General features: G+C 40.7%; 1 protein-coding gene across 2 annotated transcripts in view; it reads left to right on the forward strand.

Moving 5' to 3' along the window:
- Window positions 1-18,233, forward strand: part of VIRMA (vir like m6A methyltransferase associated) — a 29,808-nt gene extending 11,575 nt beyond the window's left edge. The window contains exons 9-24 of one of the 2 annotated variants that reach the window (XM_081919680.1): window positions 226-717; window positions 1,875-2,044; window positions 4,086-4,168; window positions 5,163-5,256; window positions 5,600-6,144; window positions 6,630-6,865; window positions 8,179-8,431; window positions 9,778-9,995; window positions 10,724-10,856; window positions 11,427-11,579; window positions 12,272-12,432; window positions 13,363-13,459; window positions 13,702-13,868; window positions 15,752-16,083; window positions 16,730-16,873; window positions 17,885-18,233. In XM_081919680.1, the coding sequence (XP_081775806.1) occupies window positions 226-717; window positions 1,875-2,044; window positions 4,086-4,168; window positions 5,163-5,256; window positions 5,600-6,144; window positions 6,630-6,865; window positions 8,179-8,431; window positions 9,778-9,995; window positions 10,724-10,856; window positions 11,427-11,579; window positions 12,272-12,432; window positions 13,363-13,459; window positions 13,702-13,868; window positions 15,752-16,083; window positions 16,730-16,873; window positions 17,885-18,042 (3,436 nt within the window). In that variant the 3' untranslated portion in view covers window positions 18,043-18,233. The remainder of the gene's footprint in view (window positions 1-225; window positions 718-1,874; window positions 2,045-4,085; window positions 4,169-5,162; window positions 5,257-5,599; window positions 6,145-6,629; window positions 6,866-8,178; window positions 8,432-9,777; window positions 9,996-10,723; window positions 10,857-11,426; window positions 11,580-12,271; window positions 12,433-13,362; window positions 13,460-13,701; window positions 13,869-15,751; window positions 16,084-16,729; window positions 16,874-17,884) is intronic. The other variant, XM_081919681.1, reaches the window with a different exon arrangement.
- Window positions 18,234-18,389: the final 156 nt, after the last annotated feature.

Raw genomic sequence — 18,389 nt, forward strand, 5'->3', positions numbered from 1 at the left:
GATTAGTGAGTGCTTGTGGGCACATCACAATTTCTCAGCTTCTATTGCAGTGTTCATTAATTCCACTGGGTCTGTTCTGAGTAAAACTTTATTGAATCCCACCCACAGTTGTACACTTCTGCAGCTATTTCACATACCATTGCATTGAAAGTAGTAATAAAAAATTCTGCCAATGTACCATATTTTGAAGTGGAATTGAGCATGCTGCTTCTTACATATTTCCAGGTACCTTCATAACCACAATTTCTTGGAATCTGTCACGTTGCTGTTATCCAATCCAATAACGAATGTGCACCCTGGGGTGCTTCAGTCCACCAGGGATATACTGAGGTTTTTGGCACAGTCCCAGAAGGGCCTTCTTTTCTTCCTCTCTGAGTATGAAGCCACAAACCTGCTGGTTCGAGCCTTTTGCCATTTCTCTGACCCTGATCAAGAGGAAGGTCTCCAGACTGATGGGGCAAGCGATGAAGCCTTTCCCCCATGGCTTCTTCATTCAACACAGACGCTGCAGTGCATTTCAGAACTATTTTGCCATTTCCAGCGCTGCACAGCCACTGATGAAACTGACCATTCAGATCTCCTGGGAACGCTTCATAACCTTTACCTGATCACTTTTAACCCTGTGGGAAGAGCTGCTGTCGCCCATGTCTTCAGCCTTGAGAAGAATCTCCAGAGTCTTATTACTTTAATGGAGTTCTATTCCAAAGAAGCATTAGGGTAATTATCCTATTATTTTTTTTAACCTTGCTTTAGGTTTTATGCTTTTAAATGGATGTTTGTAGGTTGATGTGGGTTTCACAAACTTTAAATTTGGGGTTGTTCCTTGTTATGGAACTTTGCTGCAGTAAGAATCCAACTTCTTACCCTCCTCATTTTTCACCTTTTACGAAGCCTTCCCTTTAAAGAAGTGAACCAGGCTTTCCTTGTTCTGGGGTGGTACACGCTTATTCCTCAGCATAGTCCGAGGATATGTATGGGCTGGCTCATGAGTTATTAACCTCTTCATCCCAGTCAGTGCTTGGTGATTTGGCTCTGATGGCTGCTGGGCAGACAGGAAATCCTTGAGATGTTTAAACAGATTTCTCACCCCCACTCTCCAATCCCTGCTTTTAAATGGGTGGGCTCAGGATAACTAGGTCTGAAAATATATCTCTACAGCATACGCAGCTGTGCTATTTCCTCTGAAAAAACCCACACAAAAACACCGTGGATGACATGAAAGAATAGCTAAAAGCAAAGCCAAACATTTTTAAACCAAGTGCTTCCTCCTCATCTTAATGTCCTGTAAGATTGATCTTTTGCATATCCACCATTGTGGAGATTTGCGGGTTATCTGCACAGAAGTTCTATGTTGCATGTGACAGAAATGTGGTGGGACAGGAAGTGTAAGCTGCATGGCTGCTTTCTGATTCCTTCATGTTGTTATGAGAGCATTTCATGCTTCTCTGAAACTGGCTACACAGATCAAGAGCATAATTTAGATAAACATATCTTAGATGCTGGCGTTAGATTCACAATCGAAACAGTGGGGTTTTCAGATCAAAGTGGCATACACAACTTTAGCTTGTGCTAAGGAGGTGAATGTTTGCCTGTGGCATGGCTTGTATGCATTTGAAATCAGAGCCATTCTTTATCCCTCCTGTAGGTTACTGCTATATTCTGATCAATATAATTGACGTTTCTGTTTTGAGTTCTGAAAAGATTATGAGAAACTAGGAGAAAAGGCTGAGTCAATCAATCATTTGCAAACTCCCACTTGTAGTATGAATTTTTTCTTCTCCATACGAAATAATCGTTTTGTAAATGAAAATCTGAATAGTATTCTGTAAGTATACGTGTAAGGATTCAAATGTGAAGTGTGTCATAATTTTCAGAAAAATCTGTTTCAGCGATTCCAAGTCAAAGAAGTCAGTTGCCTATAATTATGCTTGCATCCTTATTCTGCTGGTGGTTCAGTCCTCCAGTGATGTCCAAATGCTTGAGCAGTATTCGGCACCCCTGTTGAAGCTTTGCAAAGCTGATGAAAATAACACCAAACTACAAGGTACAGTATGTGCTGTTAATGGGGCAGTTGCTGGAAGTAGTTTAGGAGAAATCTTTTTGGTGTCGGCTAAGGCTCTCCTGACCTTCTGGTTTTTGATAATGCGAGTAATGAGATTCCTTTGGTAAATACAGATTACTAGAAAGGCTCATTGAAAAACTGTGTAGCTTTTTTCCTAGTGTCAAAGAGGCTTTGGAACACAGAAAGTTCTCTTGTTTGTGTAGCGTACTGTTCATTGGTGGGAGTCATTCAGTAACTGCAGAAAAAGATTCAGGGTTTGAAATCTTCTAAGGAAGCAACGTAGGGGGCTCCTGTTCAAAGAACAAACTAAAAAAAGTCACTGGACACTGATGATGACCTGAGAGCTTCCACTGTAAGTGTGTTTCTCAAATTGGAGCTGTTGTAATCTTGTCATGCCCACTTCAAGACAATGACTGATGAAAGGAGACCCCTTTGTGTGCAGACTTTTACATTGCACGGACTGTTTTATTATACATGGCTTTTTAAAGTCCCAAGCAGCCTTGGGTCAGAATAACTAGGGAACCCCACCTGCCCATGTTAGCCTGCCTGGGACCTTCATTCCACTTTAAGGATCTCTTGTCAGTCCTGCATCTGAAACAAGGCAAATAGGAGGTAGGAGAGAGAGCCTTTTTGGCTATAGTGCTGAAGATTTGTAGAGACCTCTCAATAGGTGTGCCTCACTCTTTCATGACCTGCTTTTAGCCTGGTGATAAAGGCAACATTACAAAAGTGTACCTTTATTAGAATCTTGATTTTTATCACGAATTGTGCTGTTTTAAAATGCTGTGCTGATTCTGTGTTTTTAAAACTCTGTTTTGGTTTTCCTCCTGCCAGTACTTCCATTGAATTTTCAGTCTGTTTTTGTTTTTGAGAGACAAGATAGCCTTGGCTTGCATACAATAAAGACTAAGAAATTCAAGTTATTCCGAGCTGAGGAAAAAACTTTCATTTTAGAATATGCACACAGGAGGCCTTTGTAGCTAAGATGGGGTTTAATATTGAATATTCAAGAGATTAAATGTTTGAATTAAGCTGGGCAAAATTGCCTTTTGGGACAAACAGATTGTCATGGTTCAGATAATAATAATAATAATAATAATAATAATAATAATAATAATAATAATAAAATAAAATAATAATAATAATAATAATTATTATTATTATTATTATTATTATTATTATTATTTGTACCCCGCCCATCTGGCTGGGTTTCCCCAGCCACTCTGGGCGGCTTCCATAGAAACCAAAAATACACTAAAATACCACACATTAAAAACTTCCCTGACAGGGCTGCCTTAAGATGTCTTCTGAATGTCAGGTAGTTGTTTATCGCTTTGACATCTGATGGGAGGGCGTTCCACAGGGCGGGCGCCACCACCGAAAAGGCCCTCTGCCTGGTTCCCTGTAGCTTTGCTTATCACAATGAGGGAACCGCCAGAAGGCCCTTGGCGCTGGACCTCAGCGTCCGGGCAGAACGATGGGGGTGGATACGCTCCTTCAGATATACTCGGCCGAGGCTTTTTATGGCATCGAATCCAATATTAAAATATTTTCAAAATCCTTGTAAGCCTCATAAAGCTGCAACCACATACGTTGCAGTAAGTTGAATTGAAATCATAGGGATTTATTACCACATAGGATAGTAGCCCAAGTCATACTGATTTCCCCAAGTCATACTGAATGGAAGTGAACCTTTTTGATTGTTTTAATGCAAATAAGCTAACTTTTGATAAAGACATCCCTGGACCTATAGAAATAGATCTTCAGCAGTGTTCTTGGTGCTTTCAGCTGAAGAAATCAACTGAAATGTGGTATAATAAAGAATAATTTCAGACCAAATAAAAATTTGGCTCATATGTATGCAGTGAGTCTTTATTCTTTGAATTAAAGCAGTTTTAACGTTGTATTAAAAATTAACTTGATTTATATACAAAGGCCTGCAGCTCTAATGCTTGTCACTGTATTTTTGGAATGCATCATTTTACATAATGCAGCATTCTTCAGGTTTCCTTGTTTGTTTTAGAACTTGGCAAATGGCTGGAACCCTTGAAAACACTTCGGTTCGAAATTAATTGCATCCCAAATCTCATTGAATACATTAAGCAGGTTAGTAAAAACCATTCTCAATGCCTGCATTTTCTTAAAAAATCCATGCCTAGCTATTTCATTTGTTGATCTTTTGCAATTGTATATACAGGAGGCAAAATTCATAAAGTTTGCTTGGTACTCCTTTATCCAGAAATGTTTTGTTACAAGTACATTCTATATTGGACCATTTTGCGTGGTGTTTTTAGTATAATCCTCATAATAATATTTTTTTTAAGTAGTCAACGCATTTCAAGAAGGAATTGTTGGTTCTCTGTTTCTAATAGTGTCCTTTTTGAAGAGCAAAACTAGATGTGACCTTATTAATGGAACTGCTAATTCAATGCAGTTTTTTAAAAGTAAATTGCAGCCATGGGGAGGGTGAAAGATCAGGTTATTAGCTGGTTTTTATTCACATTGGGATTTCTACTGGATTGAAACTACAGCTGTGGAGAGAGAGTATAGCTCCACTTCTCCCTTAAGGCTCCAATCAAGATTGCTTCCTTCCTGGTTGGTATTTACTTAAAACATTTGTGTAATTATCTAGTTTGGCTCTAAGGTGTTGTGTCTTTTGTGGTGACCTTCCATTAGAATTTTCCATCCTTCTGTTACTTTTACTTGGATGCCTCGTATAGAAAGGGTGGGAAGAAGTTTTGTAGACCAGTTCCCCACTTCTGATGAACCACCTAAATACTGGCAAGTAGATTGGACCAAAGATGGACATTGGTCTGATGCAACAAGATGGTACTTAACATTCCTAAGCAAAAGAGTGCACAATCAGAATAACTTAGCCTAGATTAGTTATTCTTTAGATGTTAAAAAAGAAGTTCCATGTTGTATAAGTCAATAGATTAAAGAGATTCTAGTAAAAAAACCTAATGGCCCTAACACTCAAGTTTGAAGTCAGCCTACCGTTTGTTGCTCAGAAGCAAGATAAAGTTCTCTACTGCACCCATTTTTGTTGAATATTGATCTTTAATAACACGAGTCTTATTTTTCAAATTTTATTTTAAAGAATATTGATAGCTTGATGACCCAGGAAGGAGTTGGTCTTCCTACTGCACTTCGTGTCCTGTGCCATATTGCATGCCCTCCACCACCCGTTGAAGGTATAATACTTGCTTTTAACATTGTTCCATTTCCTTTATAAGAGTACATCAGATTTAATCACCACCTCCTATAGCCATTGAAGTAAATTGTTTCTTTGGACCATTTTCTGTTGCTGACAGAGCACGTAGAATTTTTGGATGGGAAAGTTAAGAGTAAAATGTAAGGATTCTGTGCCCCATAATAAATTTGGTGTCATGTAAAAATGTATGTTCTTGGTCATGGACAGAAGTCTCATAAAAAGGAACCATTGCACCTGATCTATATTTTCCTAATGACTGAGATAAAGGCACAACATGGTTTTTCTCTTTCCTCCCCATCTCCATTTCCCATTTCCTCCTAAAGGTCAGCAGAAGGACCTGAAATGGAACCTTGCAGTCATACAGATGTTCTCTTCTGAAGGAATGGACACTTTTATTCGTGTTCTGCAAAAGCTAAACAGCATCCTTATTCAGCCCTGGAGACTCCATGTCAACATGGGGACTACCCTCCACAGAGTCACTACGATTTCCATGGCCCGGTGCACCCTCACCCTCTTGAAGACCATGTTGACCGAACTGCTGCGTGGAGGGTCCTTTGAGTTCAAAGATATGCGTATTCCTTCCGCACTTATTTCTTTACACATGCTCCTGTGTTCTATTCCCCTCTCTGGACGTTTAGACAGTGATGAACAAAAAATCCAGAATGACATTGTCGACATTTTGTTGACTTTTACCCAGGGGGTTAATGAGAAGCTAACCATCTCGGAGGAAACTCTGGCCAATAACACTTGGTCCCTCATGCTAAAAGAGGTCCTCACTTCTGTTCTGAGAATTCCTGAAGGGTTTTTCTCTGGTCTTATACTGCTTTCTGAGTTGCTGCCTCTGCCGCTTCCCATGCAAACCACTCAGGTATGTAAAAACTATCAATTATTTGTAAAAGGCAAGAAAATTAAAAGACTGATGAAGAGGATGGGTAGGTAAGAACTGACTGATAAAGAGTTGTGCAGTGGATCTATCCATTTGATGGATTGTATACCAACCTCCCTCAACCTGGTGACCTCCAGTGTCATTGGACTCCCATCAGCCCCAGCCAGCATAGTGAATGGTTAGGGATGATGGGAATCATAGTCCAGCCACATGTGAAGAGATGCAGGCTCCCCATCTCTCATTTAAAGGGCTGATAGAGGGGATTCGTCCTTTTGATGCTGGATGCTGAGTGGGGATATTTCTCCTTAGCTGGGAGGCAATAACTCTATATATTGGAGCACATATATTGGCTACAAGGGTTTTTATGAGTGCCTAAAGAGCACCAGGTTAGTGTGCCTTGCATGTGGTGTTGGAGAAGAACTCTACGTTTTGGCACTCTCATAGAGTTAATTTTGCTTTTCTGACAGGTCATTGAACCGCATGACATATCGGTGGCTCTCAACACTAGGAAACTGTGGAGCATGCATCTTCACGTTCAAGCGAAATTGCTGCAAGAAATAGTACGGTCCTTCTCTGGCTCCACCTGCCTGCCTATTCAGCACATGCTGAGACGCATTTGTGTTCAGTTGTGTGACTTGGCTTCGCCAACTGCTCTCCTTATTATGAGGACTGTTTTGGATCTGCTTGTAGAAGATTTGCAAAGGTACGTTTTTTATACTTTGTCCTAAGGGTCTTTAAGTAGCAGTGCTAACCTGGTGCCCTTCAGAAGTTTTGGTCTACGACTCTCACCATAGCTGTGCAGATTAAGGATGATGGGAGTTTTGTTGAAGGCTTCTGTAGAACCTTTGCATGTTGAGGCTGGAAAATGGGCTATGCCTCTCCTATCTCATTCATGAATAGGCAGTGGCTGCCTTGGATTTAGGCCTTCTGTTTCTCTCCATGCATGGTGATGGCTCTTGAAGGATGGAGCTGTGTGATGGCTCCTCCAGCTGGGAAATCCTGAGGGCTGCAGTAAATTGCTGCATGTATGGCATGAATATGACATGGAGAGGTGGGCTTCATACAGTTGGTGATAAGAGATGCCTCCACACATGGAGAGGGCTGAAACATAGCATTTCTTTTCAATACTTTGTTAGGCTTACTGACTTTGGATACCAAAGTCAAAACTGTAGTGGTTATCTCATCTTTGCTGGCAACTAGATACACAGTTAATTAATGACCACAACCTGAAAACAATCAAATTACAGTGGTAGCTCGGGTTAAGAGCTTAATTAGTTCCAGAGATCCATTCTGAAATGGTTCTTAACCTGAGGCATGCTTTCGCTAATGGGGCCTCCACTTCCTGGTTAGCAACCACTTCCTGGTTAGCGGAGTTTGTAACGAAGTGTCTCTAACCTGAGGTACCACTGTAATGGTAATAAGCTCATTTGCAACAAATGCAGATAGATAGATAGATTTATATTACAGTGGTGCCCTGCAAGACGAAAAACCCGCTAGACGAAAGGGTTTTCCATTTTGGAGGCGCTTCGCAAAACGAATTCCCCTATGGGGTTGCTTCGCAAGACGAAAAAAATCTTGCATCCCCCCACGGGTTTTTTTCGCTTTTTTCGCCCTTTTCTTAAGCCGCTAAGCCGCTTATCAGCTGTTCCGCTGATAAGCCGCTTAACAGCTGATCGCTGGAAGCCGCTTGACAGCTGTAGCGCTAATCCGCTAAGCTGTCAATGGGCTTGCTTCGCAAGACGAAAAAACCGCTAGACGAAGAGAATCGTGGAACGAATTCTTTTCGTCTAGCGAGGCACCACTGTATATTATTATATTATTATTATATTATATTATATTATATTATATTATATTATATTATATTATATTATATTACATTATATACACACACACATACGCGCACACACACACACGTATATGAATCTTTTAATGGAAATTTCAGATCAGAAGTTTGTTTTGTCATACATGCATGCAGTATATTTGTCTTTTCTAATAAGAGCATTGGTGTCACTTCAGCAACCCAGAAGACAAAGAGAAGCAATACACTGGCCAGACTACCCGCTTGCTTGCGTTACTCGATGCCCTGGCTTCACACAAAGCCTGTAAACTGGCTATTTTGCACTTGATTAATGGAACTGTGAAAGGGGATGAGAAGTATGCTGAAGTTTTCCCAGAGCTTTTGTCTTTAATGCGAGCTGCAGGGGACAACATTATTCACCAGCAGTGTGCGGAGTTCTTGGCTTCTATTTTGCAGTCTCTCTGCGATCAGGTATTTAAAAATGAAAATCTAAAGAGCCCTCAATTTCATTCTGTATTGATTGTGCACATGCATGTGGGCAGTGGGGGTGGGGCTGCCCTGGAAGGAGCTCAAGGCTCCCCTTAGCAAACAAGTCAGGCTTGTCCAAGAAAATACGAAAAGGATGTCCCTACTCTCCATCTCCCCATAACAGCTAGCCAGCATGCCTTCAAGGAAGGAGAAAAATATACATGGAGGAAAACCAACATAAGCTAAAAGTTGTGTGTATGTGTGTAGAAACACAGTTTGTTTCCCAGATATAAATCTCCGCTCATTTCAAAACTCAAGACACATTCCAATTGGTTCTCTCTGGTCACAACTCCTGAACAACTGTATTCATTAAAAACCTGTTCTTCATTAATTCACAAATTGTACCAAGGCTGAATCTTCTTTCAGGAATTCACGAGTTGCACCAAGATTGAGTCCCTCTTCCTTTAATTGCATTCCTAAGTCTTATAAAACTATGCCATACCTATTTCCTGAGCCAGGAAGAAGAACCTTGAAACCGTTTGGTTTCTGGCAGAGAGGGATTGTTGCTGCCATCAACTCCTACCATAAATCTACCTCTCCGTTTGCGAACTAATTGCATATAGGCATATATTTGCACAGCTATATAGTATATCCCTATCTATTCTCGGTGAGGCTGGTGGGAGTTCATTGTCACCAAAGGGCCTCAGATTCCCAATTCTTTTAGTAGCTGCACTCAAGAGCAGGCCGTTTCAAGTTCCGCTTTATAGAGCTTAATGAAACGGCTGTTGAGTGACACTTCATGTTTCTTTGCAAAGCTAAATGCTTTTAAATAAGGTTGGCCAGGAATCAGAAATTAGTGCTCAAGAGATTTTTCGCTTAACAGGGGTCAGCAAACTTTTTCAACAGGGGGCCGGTCTACTGTCCCTCAGACCTTGTGGGGGGCTGGACTATAATTTTTGGGGAAAATTGAACAAATTCCTATGCCCCACAAATAACCCAGAGATGCATTTCAAATAAAAGGACACATTCTACTCATGTAAAAACACGCTGATTCCCAGACCGTCCATGGGCTGGATTTAAAAGATGATTGGGCCGGATCCGGCCCCCGGGCCTTAATTTGCCTACCCATGGCTTAACAGGTTGTGAACAGCACTCCCTGTGCTGCATGGCAGACATTGCAGCTGTGGACAGTCTTGTAACTGTGAAGTCCTGTGGTGTGTGATAGTAGAGCTTTGCTTTTTGAAAAACCCCACTTGGTTGGTGCAAGCTCTAAAGTGGCTTTTGCCATGGCCCCAAGGGATGCCTGTGTGCCTTTCTGCCTTTTGTAATACTGTGATTTCCCTTTGCAGGACATTGCATTGGTCTTGCCCAGTTCCACGGAGAGCACTCTCTCTGAATTGGAGCAGCTTTCAAATTCGTTGCCAAGCAAGGAACTCATGGCTTCCATCTGTGACTGCCTGATGGAGACATTTTCTAATGCTGAAAGCAGCTATAACTGTTTGCTGACTTGTATCAGGACAATGATGTTCCTTACTGAGCATGATTATGGATTCTATCACCTGAAGAGGTACATTCCACAAACATACTCACACCGCAGAAATGTTTAGTCCAGCTCATCTTCCCCCCCAGTAGGGCTTACAAAGCAGAAGATTGTGCTTAATGTAATGTCAAATTTCACAGGCAATGGTAACAGCAAGAACATATCAGTGTGGCATTTTTTTTGGTGCTATTAATCTTCTCTTTCTCTTGGAAAGAATTGTTCAAAGCTAACTGTACAATAAAACACTCAGTTTTCAAATTCCTTTTAAAAAATGATCTGGCAGTGCTCTTGTATATAGTACAAATACTTTTGTGAAGATGTTAATTAGGGCTGCTGGCTGATTAAAGAAACCTTAGTCAGTTCATCACATGGGTTTCATTAAGTCATCAGATTTGCTTTAATGTGCATGTAATTGAACCACAATTCTGAACAAAGCGTCCTTGTTTTATTTCAGGTAGTGTCTGATATGACGTAAAAGGTATTATCTTAGAAGATGTATTCCCTCCTATATGTGAGAGGAGGAATTGCTTCTTCTAAGCTTTTTTTTTTTGGATTTAAAACATATTTAAATGCTGTTTAATTAATCAAGGACATCCTTTTAATTAACTGAAACATTGAAATACATATAAGTTCATTCAGTTGTGTTTCTGAAACTGCCTATGTTTTAAGTGCTTTAGACCTATTAATCATATTTTTTTCATCTGCTGTGTCAAAAACTGGATTGTTAACAACCTTTTTCTTTGAAATGAAAACAGCTCTCTAAGAAAACACTGTGGGGCTCTGCACACTGGATTGAAGCGAGTAGTGAGCAGCTTTAATAAGGACCCTGGAGAACTTGCGTCTTCATTTCTGGATTTCCTGAGGCAGATACTGAATTCTGATACACTGGTGAGTAAATGTGTACAGGGGGCTTTCTGAAGCTTTGCCTTCATTGCATTCTGTTGCATTTCAGCTCAGGAAAAGTAGCTGCAGTTTTCTTTAAAGCGTACAGCTATAATACTTCCATCATACCTCCAAATTATGGTTATCAAACAGAATCCCAAAGGGCCAATTTTATTTATTTATTATTCAAGGGGATTTATTTCCTACTTTTCTGTTACAATAATAATACTTAAGGTGGCTTACATCATTTTAAAAATGTACGCACACAAACACACACAAACTCGAAACAACAAATAAGTAAACATTAAATCAGTAAAAACAGAATATAGTTTGCAGCAGGTGAAAACGAAGGAAACGTGAAAACCATTCAACCTTGTAGGTTATGTGCTGGCAGGGATAAAAATGCCTTAATAGAGTAGTGAAAAGCCATGAGAGAGACAGAGAGAGTTCTAGCAAGAAACATTGGAAGGTTGGAAGGACAGGGAGATGTCAAAAAAAGATGTCATCAGTTAACTGCATTATAGTGCTGTGGTGTTACTGTTTTTGTACTCACGTAGTGTACTTAATCTTCCTTAGGGATGTTGTGGGGATGACGGAAGTCTTGCAGAAGTTGATGGAGCCCATCCTGCCAGAACTTTGGGTCTTACCACTGCAGAATTAAAATACCAATTACAAAACAAAGAAGAAACTCCTGAAAATCTGCTCCTCGAGCTGGAAAAGCTAGTTTTGGTAATGTAATGTTCATATTTTTTGGTGTTGGTGCCAGATGTTTGAGAGTTAGGAGTCTGATGGTTTCTCATTGCTACTGTTCTTATTTGATTGTGATGCATTTTATATGTTTTTTTAAACATTCGTGTATGTATTCATTTTTATGCAGCGTTTTTGAACACTGCCCATGTATCTTAACTAGATGTCAGGCTACAAATATTAATAATAATTATAATTTGTAACTAGTGATAAAGTTAGGATGATTGTGTTGCCATTGTTTAGTACTGTTAGGAATGATCACTGTGGTTATTAGTTATGTATATTAAGCTTAGCTTTACATAAAATTATCAGGCTATACCCCTTGAACTTATTTATTACATTTTTCCTGCCCTTCCTCCCATGGCCAATTATCTCCACCGCGTACAATTTGTTTCTCAGTAGCCCTGTACACATACTGGATAACACTTCAGGCACCTGATCGACTGGGGCCTAGTCCACAAAAATGTACACTATAATAAATCTGAGTAGACCTATTGAAATCAGTCCATTGATTTCAGTATGACTGACTTTATGTCCATGATGCCATATGTCCATGATGTCAATTGAACATGTATTTATTGAAAGAGTTGCTGCTAGTTTGCTGCATCTTATCAGGTGGCAAAAATACTTACATTTTGCCTGAGCTGTTAGTGACTGCAGTGTTTCTTACACAGGAGCGCTCAAAAGAAGATGACAGTCTGGAATCTTTATTGGACAATGTTGTTGGACTTCGGCAGATGCTGGAATCTGCTGGCGATCCTTGTCCACTGAGTGATCAAGATGTAGAGCCAATCCTTCCTGTACCAGAATCTCTCCAGCATCTTTTTAATAATAGGTAAAGTGCTGAATGTGCATCTGTGTCTGTGAAGAACTAGAATCTCTGAAAACCAGGTGTGTGTGGTGGTATATTTGGGACCGTGTTTAACTTCATGCATTTATCTTTATGGGCTGTATGCATTACAACAGAGACTACCCAGTTCTCTTGTCTCAGTCCATCACCACACCTCCTTCTCCCCCCCCCCCCGCAAATGATAGGTTGAGGTTCTGAGAGTTGCCCAATTCTTTCAAGATCTTGTGACACAAGTATTGCACAAGTATGATGGATGTGCTTCTTTGTCAATTGTGATCTCTCCCCTTCTTTTTGTCAACATTGCTAATCCTTTTTCTGATCCTTCTTTATTTGGAAATAATAGGCGTTGAGTAGTCCAGCTTTCCTTTTATCATTGATCAGTGTCTTTCTTGAACAAAGCATAGACTCAATGTGTCCTTTTCGTTTGTCTTGTTTTAAACATACATAAAATTGTTTTCAACTTCCTCACCATTACTTATCACAGTTTGGTTTATCACAGTGTTGATTGTGGACAGTGTCCCTGGACAGATAGAAGGACAGGGCGTATGTTTTTAAAATAACAAAATAGATAGTGTACCAATTGCTAAACAAAATACAGACGTGGTACGGTCCCTGTCCTAGAAGGCTGTCAGGCTGTTTTTGATGACACAGGAAAGTAAAGTGCTTGATAGACATTGCAAAGAATAGGAGACAAGAGCACCTGGTCATAGCAGAGGTTCAAGCCATGTTCTCCATTGGGCATTAGGATGCTCCAAGTGGGATTGTGTTCTTGAAGAAGGAGGTGGTGAAGCCATGGCCCTTTAGGAAATGTTTTATTGGAGGAGTGGGTGATGAATACCAGTGGGTAATATTTATTTCATATGGAGACAGCGAACACTGACCGCTATTTTTTTAAAAATACATTTGATATTACAGGACTGCATACATCTTGGCAGATGTCATGGATGACCAGCTGAAATCTATGTGGTTCTCACCATTCCAGGCTGAAGAAATTGAAACTGACCCTGACATGGTAAAAGTCTTGAGTTTTTAATACTTGAATGAGTGGGAACTGGAGCATTTATAGCTTAATTGTCAGCAGTATTTTTGAGACCCCATTCATAGTGTAAGCAACAAAGAGGAATGTTAGGAATGTAGACAGATAAAAATGGGCTACTCATTTAGCAGCAGCCTTCTAAAAGTGTTTCCTGTTTGGGGATGCTGACAGTTGTCTGGGGGAATGATTAAAGTGGAATGAATTTCTCACTCTTACAGGTAAAGGTTGACTTAATTGAACTGTCAGAAAAAGGATGCAGTGACTTCGACCTGCAGGCGGAGCTGGAGAGGTCGTTTTTGACAGAGCCTACTTCTCCGGGTCGGACAAAAACCACAAAAGGCTTTAAACTTGGCAAACACAAGCACGAGACGTTTATAACTTCCAGGTAACCAGTGGTTTTGATTGTGACTGTGTACCTAAAGGTGGATTTTGATTTTGCCACTGCATTGGTGATATATTTGTAATCACGGCATAGTGGGATCCAAGTAGATTTGAGTCACTTGAAAGGGTCCCGCCTACAAGTTGTTCTGCTGCAGCACTCTCTTTGAAAACCAAAATTTAAAAAAATAGATTTTACATGAACAGATTTTGCTGGTGCAAGGGAAGGGAGTGGAGGAGGAATGGCTTCTGTGAACGATAGAACTAACATGGGTTATAAAAGGCAGAATCCAGTTCTACCCAGAAGAAATTTAAAAGAGCCTGGGTTGGAAAAAAGCATCTTACATCCTCTATAATGCTGCAGACAGGTGTGCCCGAGCAAAAACAAGAAAATTGACTGTGATAGGAACCTTAGAAGGCAACACCTTTTTGCATATTGTGCCATGTAATAAGGTAGTACACATAAAGGAAGGGATCTCTTCTTCTCAGAAGCCCGCCTTCATCCTAGAAAGTGGCTTAAGTAACTTAACTCCTGGAGCCAAGGGATGAGGGCATCAAAACTAAATTCTTAAGTCACAAATGGGCAACCTTCAGCTCAGGTGCCACATGGGGTCCTTGAACCTCTTGAAATTGCCCCCTTTCCCCATCCCATCACAGTTACTTCCTTTCATCTTGTCCTTTTTACCCATGGATTTTTAAGTGGTCTATCCTCATTCCTATGTAGTTTCCGAGCAATTGGAAGGGGCAGAATTGTATTTGATAAAAAATTGTTTTTGACTTATTTCATGGTTGGCATGGCTTGGGGAAAAGAATAGTTTCCCTCCCAGCTGCCTGAGAACAAACTGTTAGGCTTCTGCCGTATATGTATATGGGAGAGAGTGGGTTAGCATGGAACACCATGCCAAACTATACCTTAGCTTAATGTTGGTTTTCTACAGAGGAGGTTATGGCCTCTGAGGTCCTCTTCTTTCTGCTGCTGTGATGTGATTTGGCTCACCACGTTGTCTGAACCCGGTTTCTTGGTTTGTCTAGCTCCAGACAAACCACAAACCTGGGTTTGGAGAAGAAACTAGCCCAACCATGGCTTTGCTTGCAGCAGAACAAGGGGAGGTGCATATTGGCTGTGATCTTTTCTTTCTCAAGTTTGACACTTGTGTGATTGCACTAAGCCACTGGTCTTCAGCTGGTGGGTCAGAACCTACTAGTAGGTCACAAGACCTGTTCCAAGGTGGATTGCAACAGGTGCATTGCCACCATGCAGATAAATACATGGTGAATAATTAAGAAATGTGTCCCCAAGTGCATGTTTGGGTGCAAAATGCGTCCTGGGTTTGAAAAGGTTGAAGATACCTGCACTAAGCCATAGTTCGGCTTAGCCTTATGTGTGAACTAGATCAGAAAGAGAGGTTATTCACAAAGAAATTACTTTTAATTTCCAGAAGAGTCATGCTGTACTAAAAACATCCTCTATATACTAATATGAGAGTAACTCTGTCAAATCTAATCTGGCTACCTCGAATCTGAAAATTTAAAAATTGAAAATTGAAGAAGGGATGTCTTTATTCCAAATTATTCAATCCAGAACGTCTTTGTCTGTGCCTATCATTGGTTCAAGCTCCAGCAACCACCATGCCGTTTGGATTAATTGCCACTAAAATTTTTGACTGAACAACTAACACTAATGCAGATGAATAGCGAGAGACAGGATAAGGGCTTAGAAAGGATAGGAGAAAGAGACCTATTTGCAAACGGCACGTCCGTATGGTTTTTCTAGCTTGTGAAGTATTGGAAAAGGTTCACATTCTCCTGTATACATTAATACCTGTGTCCTGCTAAACCAAAAATTGCTTGTTAATGAATTTACCATGCAAAATTTCTGGGCCTTAACAGTGGGAAGTCTGAATACATCGAACCTGCCAAGAGGGCCCATATTGTGCCTCCTCCGAGAGGAAGAGGCAGGGGAGCATTTGGCCAAGGCATTCGGCCCCACGATATCTTCCGTCAGAGGAAGCAGAACACAAGCAGGCCGCCCTCTATGCACGTTGACGACTTTGTGGCTGCCGAGAGCAAGGAAGTGGTTCCACCAGATGGGATACAGCCTCCCAAGAGACTGCCTAAAGTTTCACAGAAGATTTCTTCACGGGGCGGGTTCTCAGGGAATCGAGGAGGGCGAGGAGCCTTTCACAGTCCAAACAGATTCTTCACGCCACCTGCTTCGAAAGGTAGGTTTTCTGGTCCACCTGAAATATGTGAGCTTTATGCCTTCTGGAGGACAGATTTGAGGTTCAGCGTGTTCCTTAAAGCGAAGTTAGTTGTAGCACTTCTGCTACTATTCACCATTGCAGCTATCTTTTTGGGGGTTTGGAGTCATGGAATTGTAGAGTTGGAAGGGATCTTGAGGATCATCTAGTCCAACCCCTTGCAATACAGGAATATGCAGCTGTCCTTTACAGGGATTGAACCTGCAACCTTGGCGTTATCAGCACCATCCACCCAGCTGAGCTATCTTTGCAGTAAACTTTGTCCACAAAGGATGCAATCTCAGGTTTTGGCCTTCTAGCCACTGCCCCCTACAAACTGAGATGTTGTAAAAAAAAAGTTTGACGTTCTTTGATTCTCCAAACAGACCTGTTGCTGTCCCCATTTTACAGATGGGGAATTGAGAGGTAGAAGGAATGGCTTGTTCAAGACTGATAAATTTAGAACTTGGACCTCTCAAACTAGTGTCCCGTAATCTGGCTGCCTGGCTAAGCTAGGTGCTACCTTCCATCCAGCATATATGAAGCCTTTCAACTCAGATTGTGGAGCTGAATATTTAGAAACAAAGGCAATTCACAAATGGCTTATTTGTTGTGCTTTTTCATTTAGGAAATTACAGTCGCCGTGAAGGAGCTAGAGGATCAAGCTGGAGTGCACAGAGTTCTCCACGAGGCACCTACAATGAAAGCAGAGGCGGCCAAAGCAACTTCAACAGGGGCCCACTTCCACCTCTAAGGCCGTTAAGTTCAGCAGGTTTGTGGTTTCCCTCCCCTCACAATACTTCGTTGAAATTATATGCACAATCAGTTCAACCAGTGGTATTTTTCTTCAGTTTTGATTTATGGCACTTATTTCCTTCCTTTCTGTTTTACATAAAGCACCAAAAGACACCTTAAAAATTAAGTCAAAAATAATAAAATAGCTAAATGCAAACTCAAAAGAGACTGGATCCTCAGACAAAAATGTCACTTTTAAAAGTTGGTCAACAATTATGGGAGTTGTAGCAATATTTAGAGGGCCACAGGTTCCCTGTTCCTGCTTTATTGCATTTATATACTCTGTTTGCTAAGCATGGATTACAACTGAAAGCAAAATAAACAGTTCAAAATATAGATTTTTGGGGGTGGGGTGGGGGGAGAGTTTCAGGCTGCTGATGTCCCTTCATGAGCTAATGACCTGATCTGCTTTGCATGGGCTTTTGATTCTGGGGTTGATCCACTGAAGGATAATTTTCATGTTTTACTTGCCAATTGATGAAACTATTGCATTGTAAATAAGTGTACATGTATGATGAAGAATACCAAAAGGTTGTGCTGTTCATTTTGATCTATGATCTGCAGTCTTAGCAAGATTAAATATATCACATATTTCCAGCCTGATTTTATAATAGAATCAGAGATGGAAGGGAACCTGAGGGTCATCTATGCAGGAATCTCAGCTAAAGTGTCCATGACAGATGGTCATCCCACCTTAATGAGGCTTGCTCAGTAGTAAGCCTTAATTAATGAAGCTTACGTGAAACTAGGTGTGCTTAGGATTCTAGTATTAATAGGTTTGCCTCGGTGTCTGTTGTATAGTAAGCAAAAAACCTGGCCATTATGATGACTATACATTGTTGGTTAAATGTATATTGAGTTGTTCTGTATTAATATTATAGGTTGGAGGCTGTTTCTAAAGGCTTCAGTATAGTTGCAATGCATAATTTGGCCCTTATTGTAGGAATCATCACTGTACTGTTACCAGTTATCTCTCTCTTTTTTTAAGGCTACCGGCCAAGTCCTCGTGATCGTGCTTCCAGAGGCCGTGGCGGAATTGGGCCATCTTGGGCAAGCACAAATAGCGGCAGTAGTGGTGGCTCAAGAGGAAAGTTTGTTGGCGGAGGCAGCGGAAGAGGGCGTCATGTCCGCTCTTTTACTCGATAAACACACCATTGAGAACATTCTGACTGTGAACCTTTCAACATGATGGCAAATTGCTTGAGTGCTTGAGGACCAACGCTAGACTTACTGGTATCAGGGGGGCAGAAAAGAGACTTTTTTTTTTAGTTTGGAAAAAAATCCCATTTTGTTTGATACAAGATCTGAGGTTTCAATAAAACTGTTTTTTTGTGTTAGTGTGTGTGTGTTTATAGTAGCCTATGCTTTTATGGTACTTATGCCAGAAATACAAGTTTAGATTTGGTTTTAACAGTCTTGCAACTGGGGTAAGTAGAACCAGCCATTCCAAGGCAACAATGTTTTATTTAACAGTTTATATCCCACTTGATCGT

The sequence above is a fragment of the Podarcis melisellensis genome (genome assembly GCF_964234715.1).
Source record: "Podarcis melisellensis genome assembly, chromosome: 7".
In the NCBI taxonomy this organism is placed as follows: Eukaryota; Metazoa; Chordata; class Lepidosauria; order Squamata; family Lacertidae; genus Podarcis; species Podarcis melisellensis.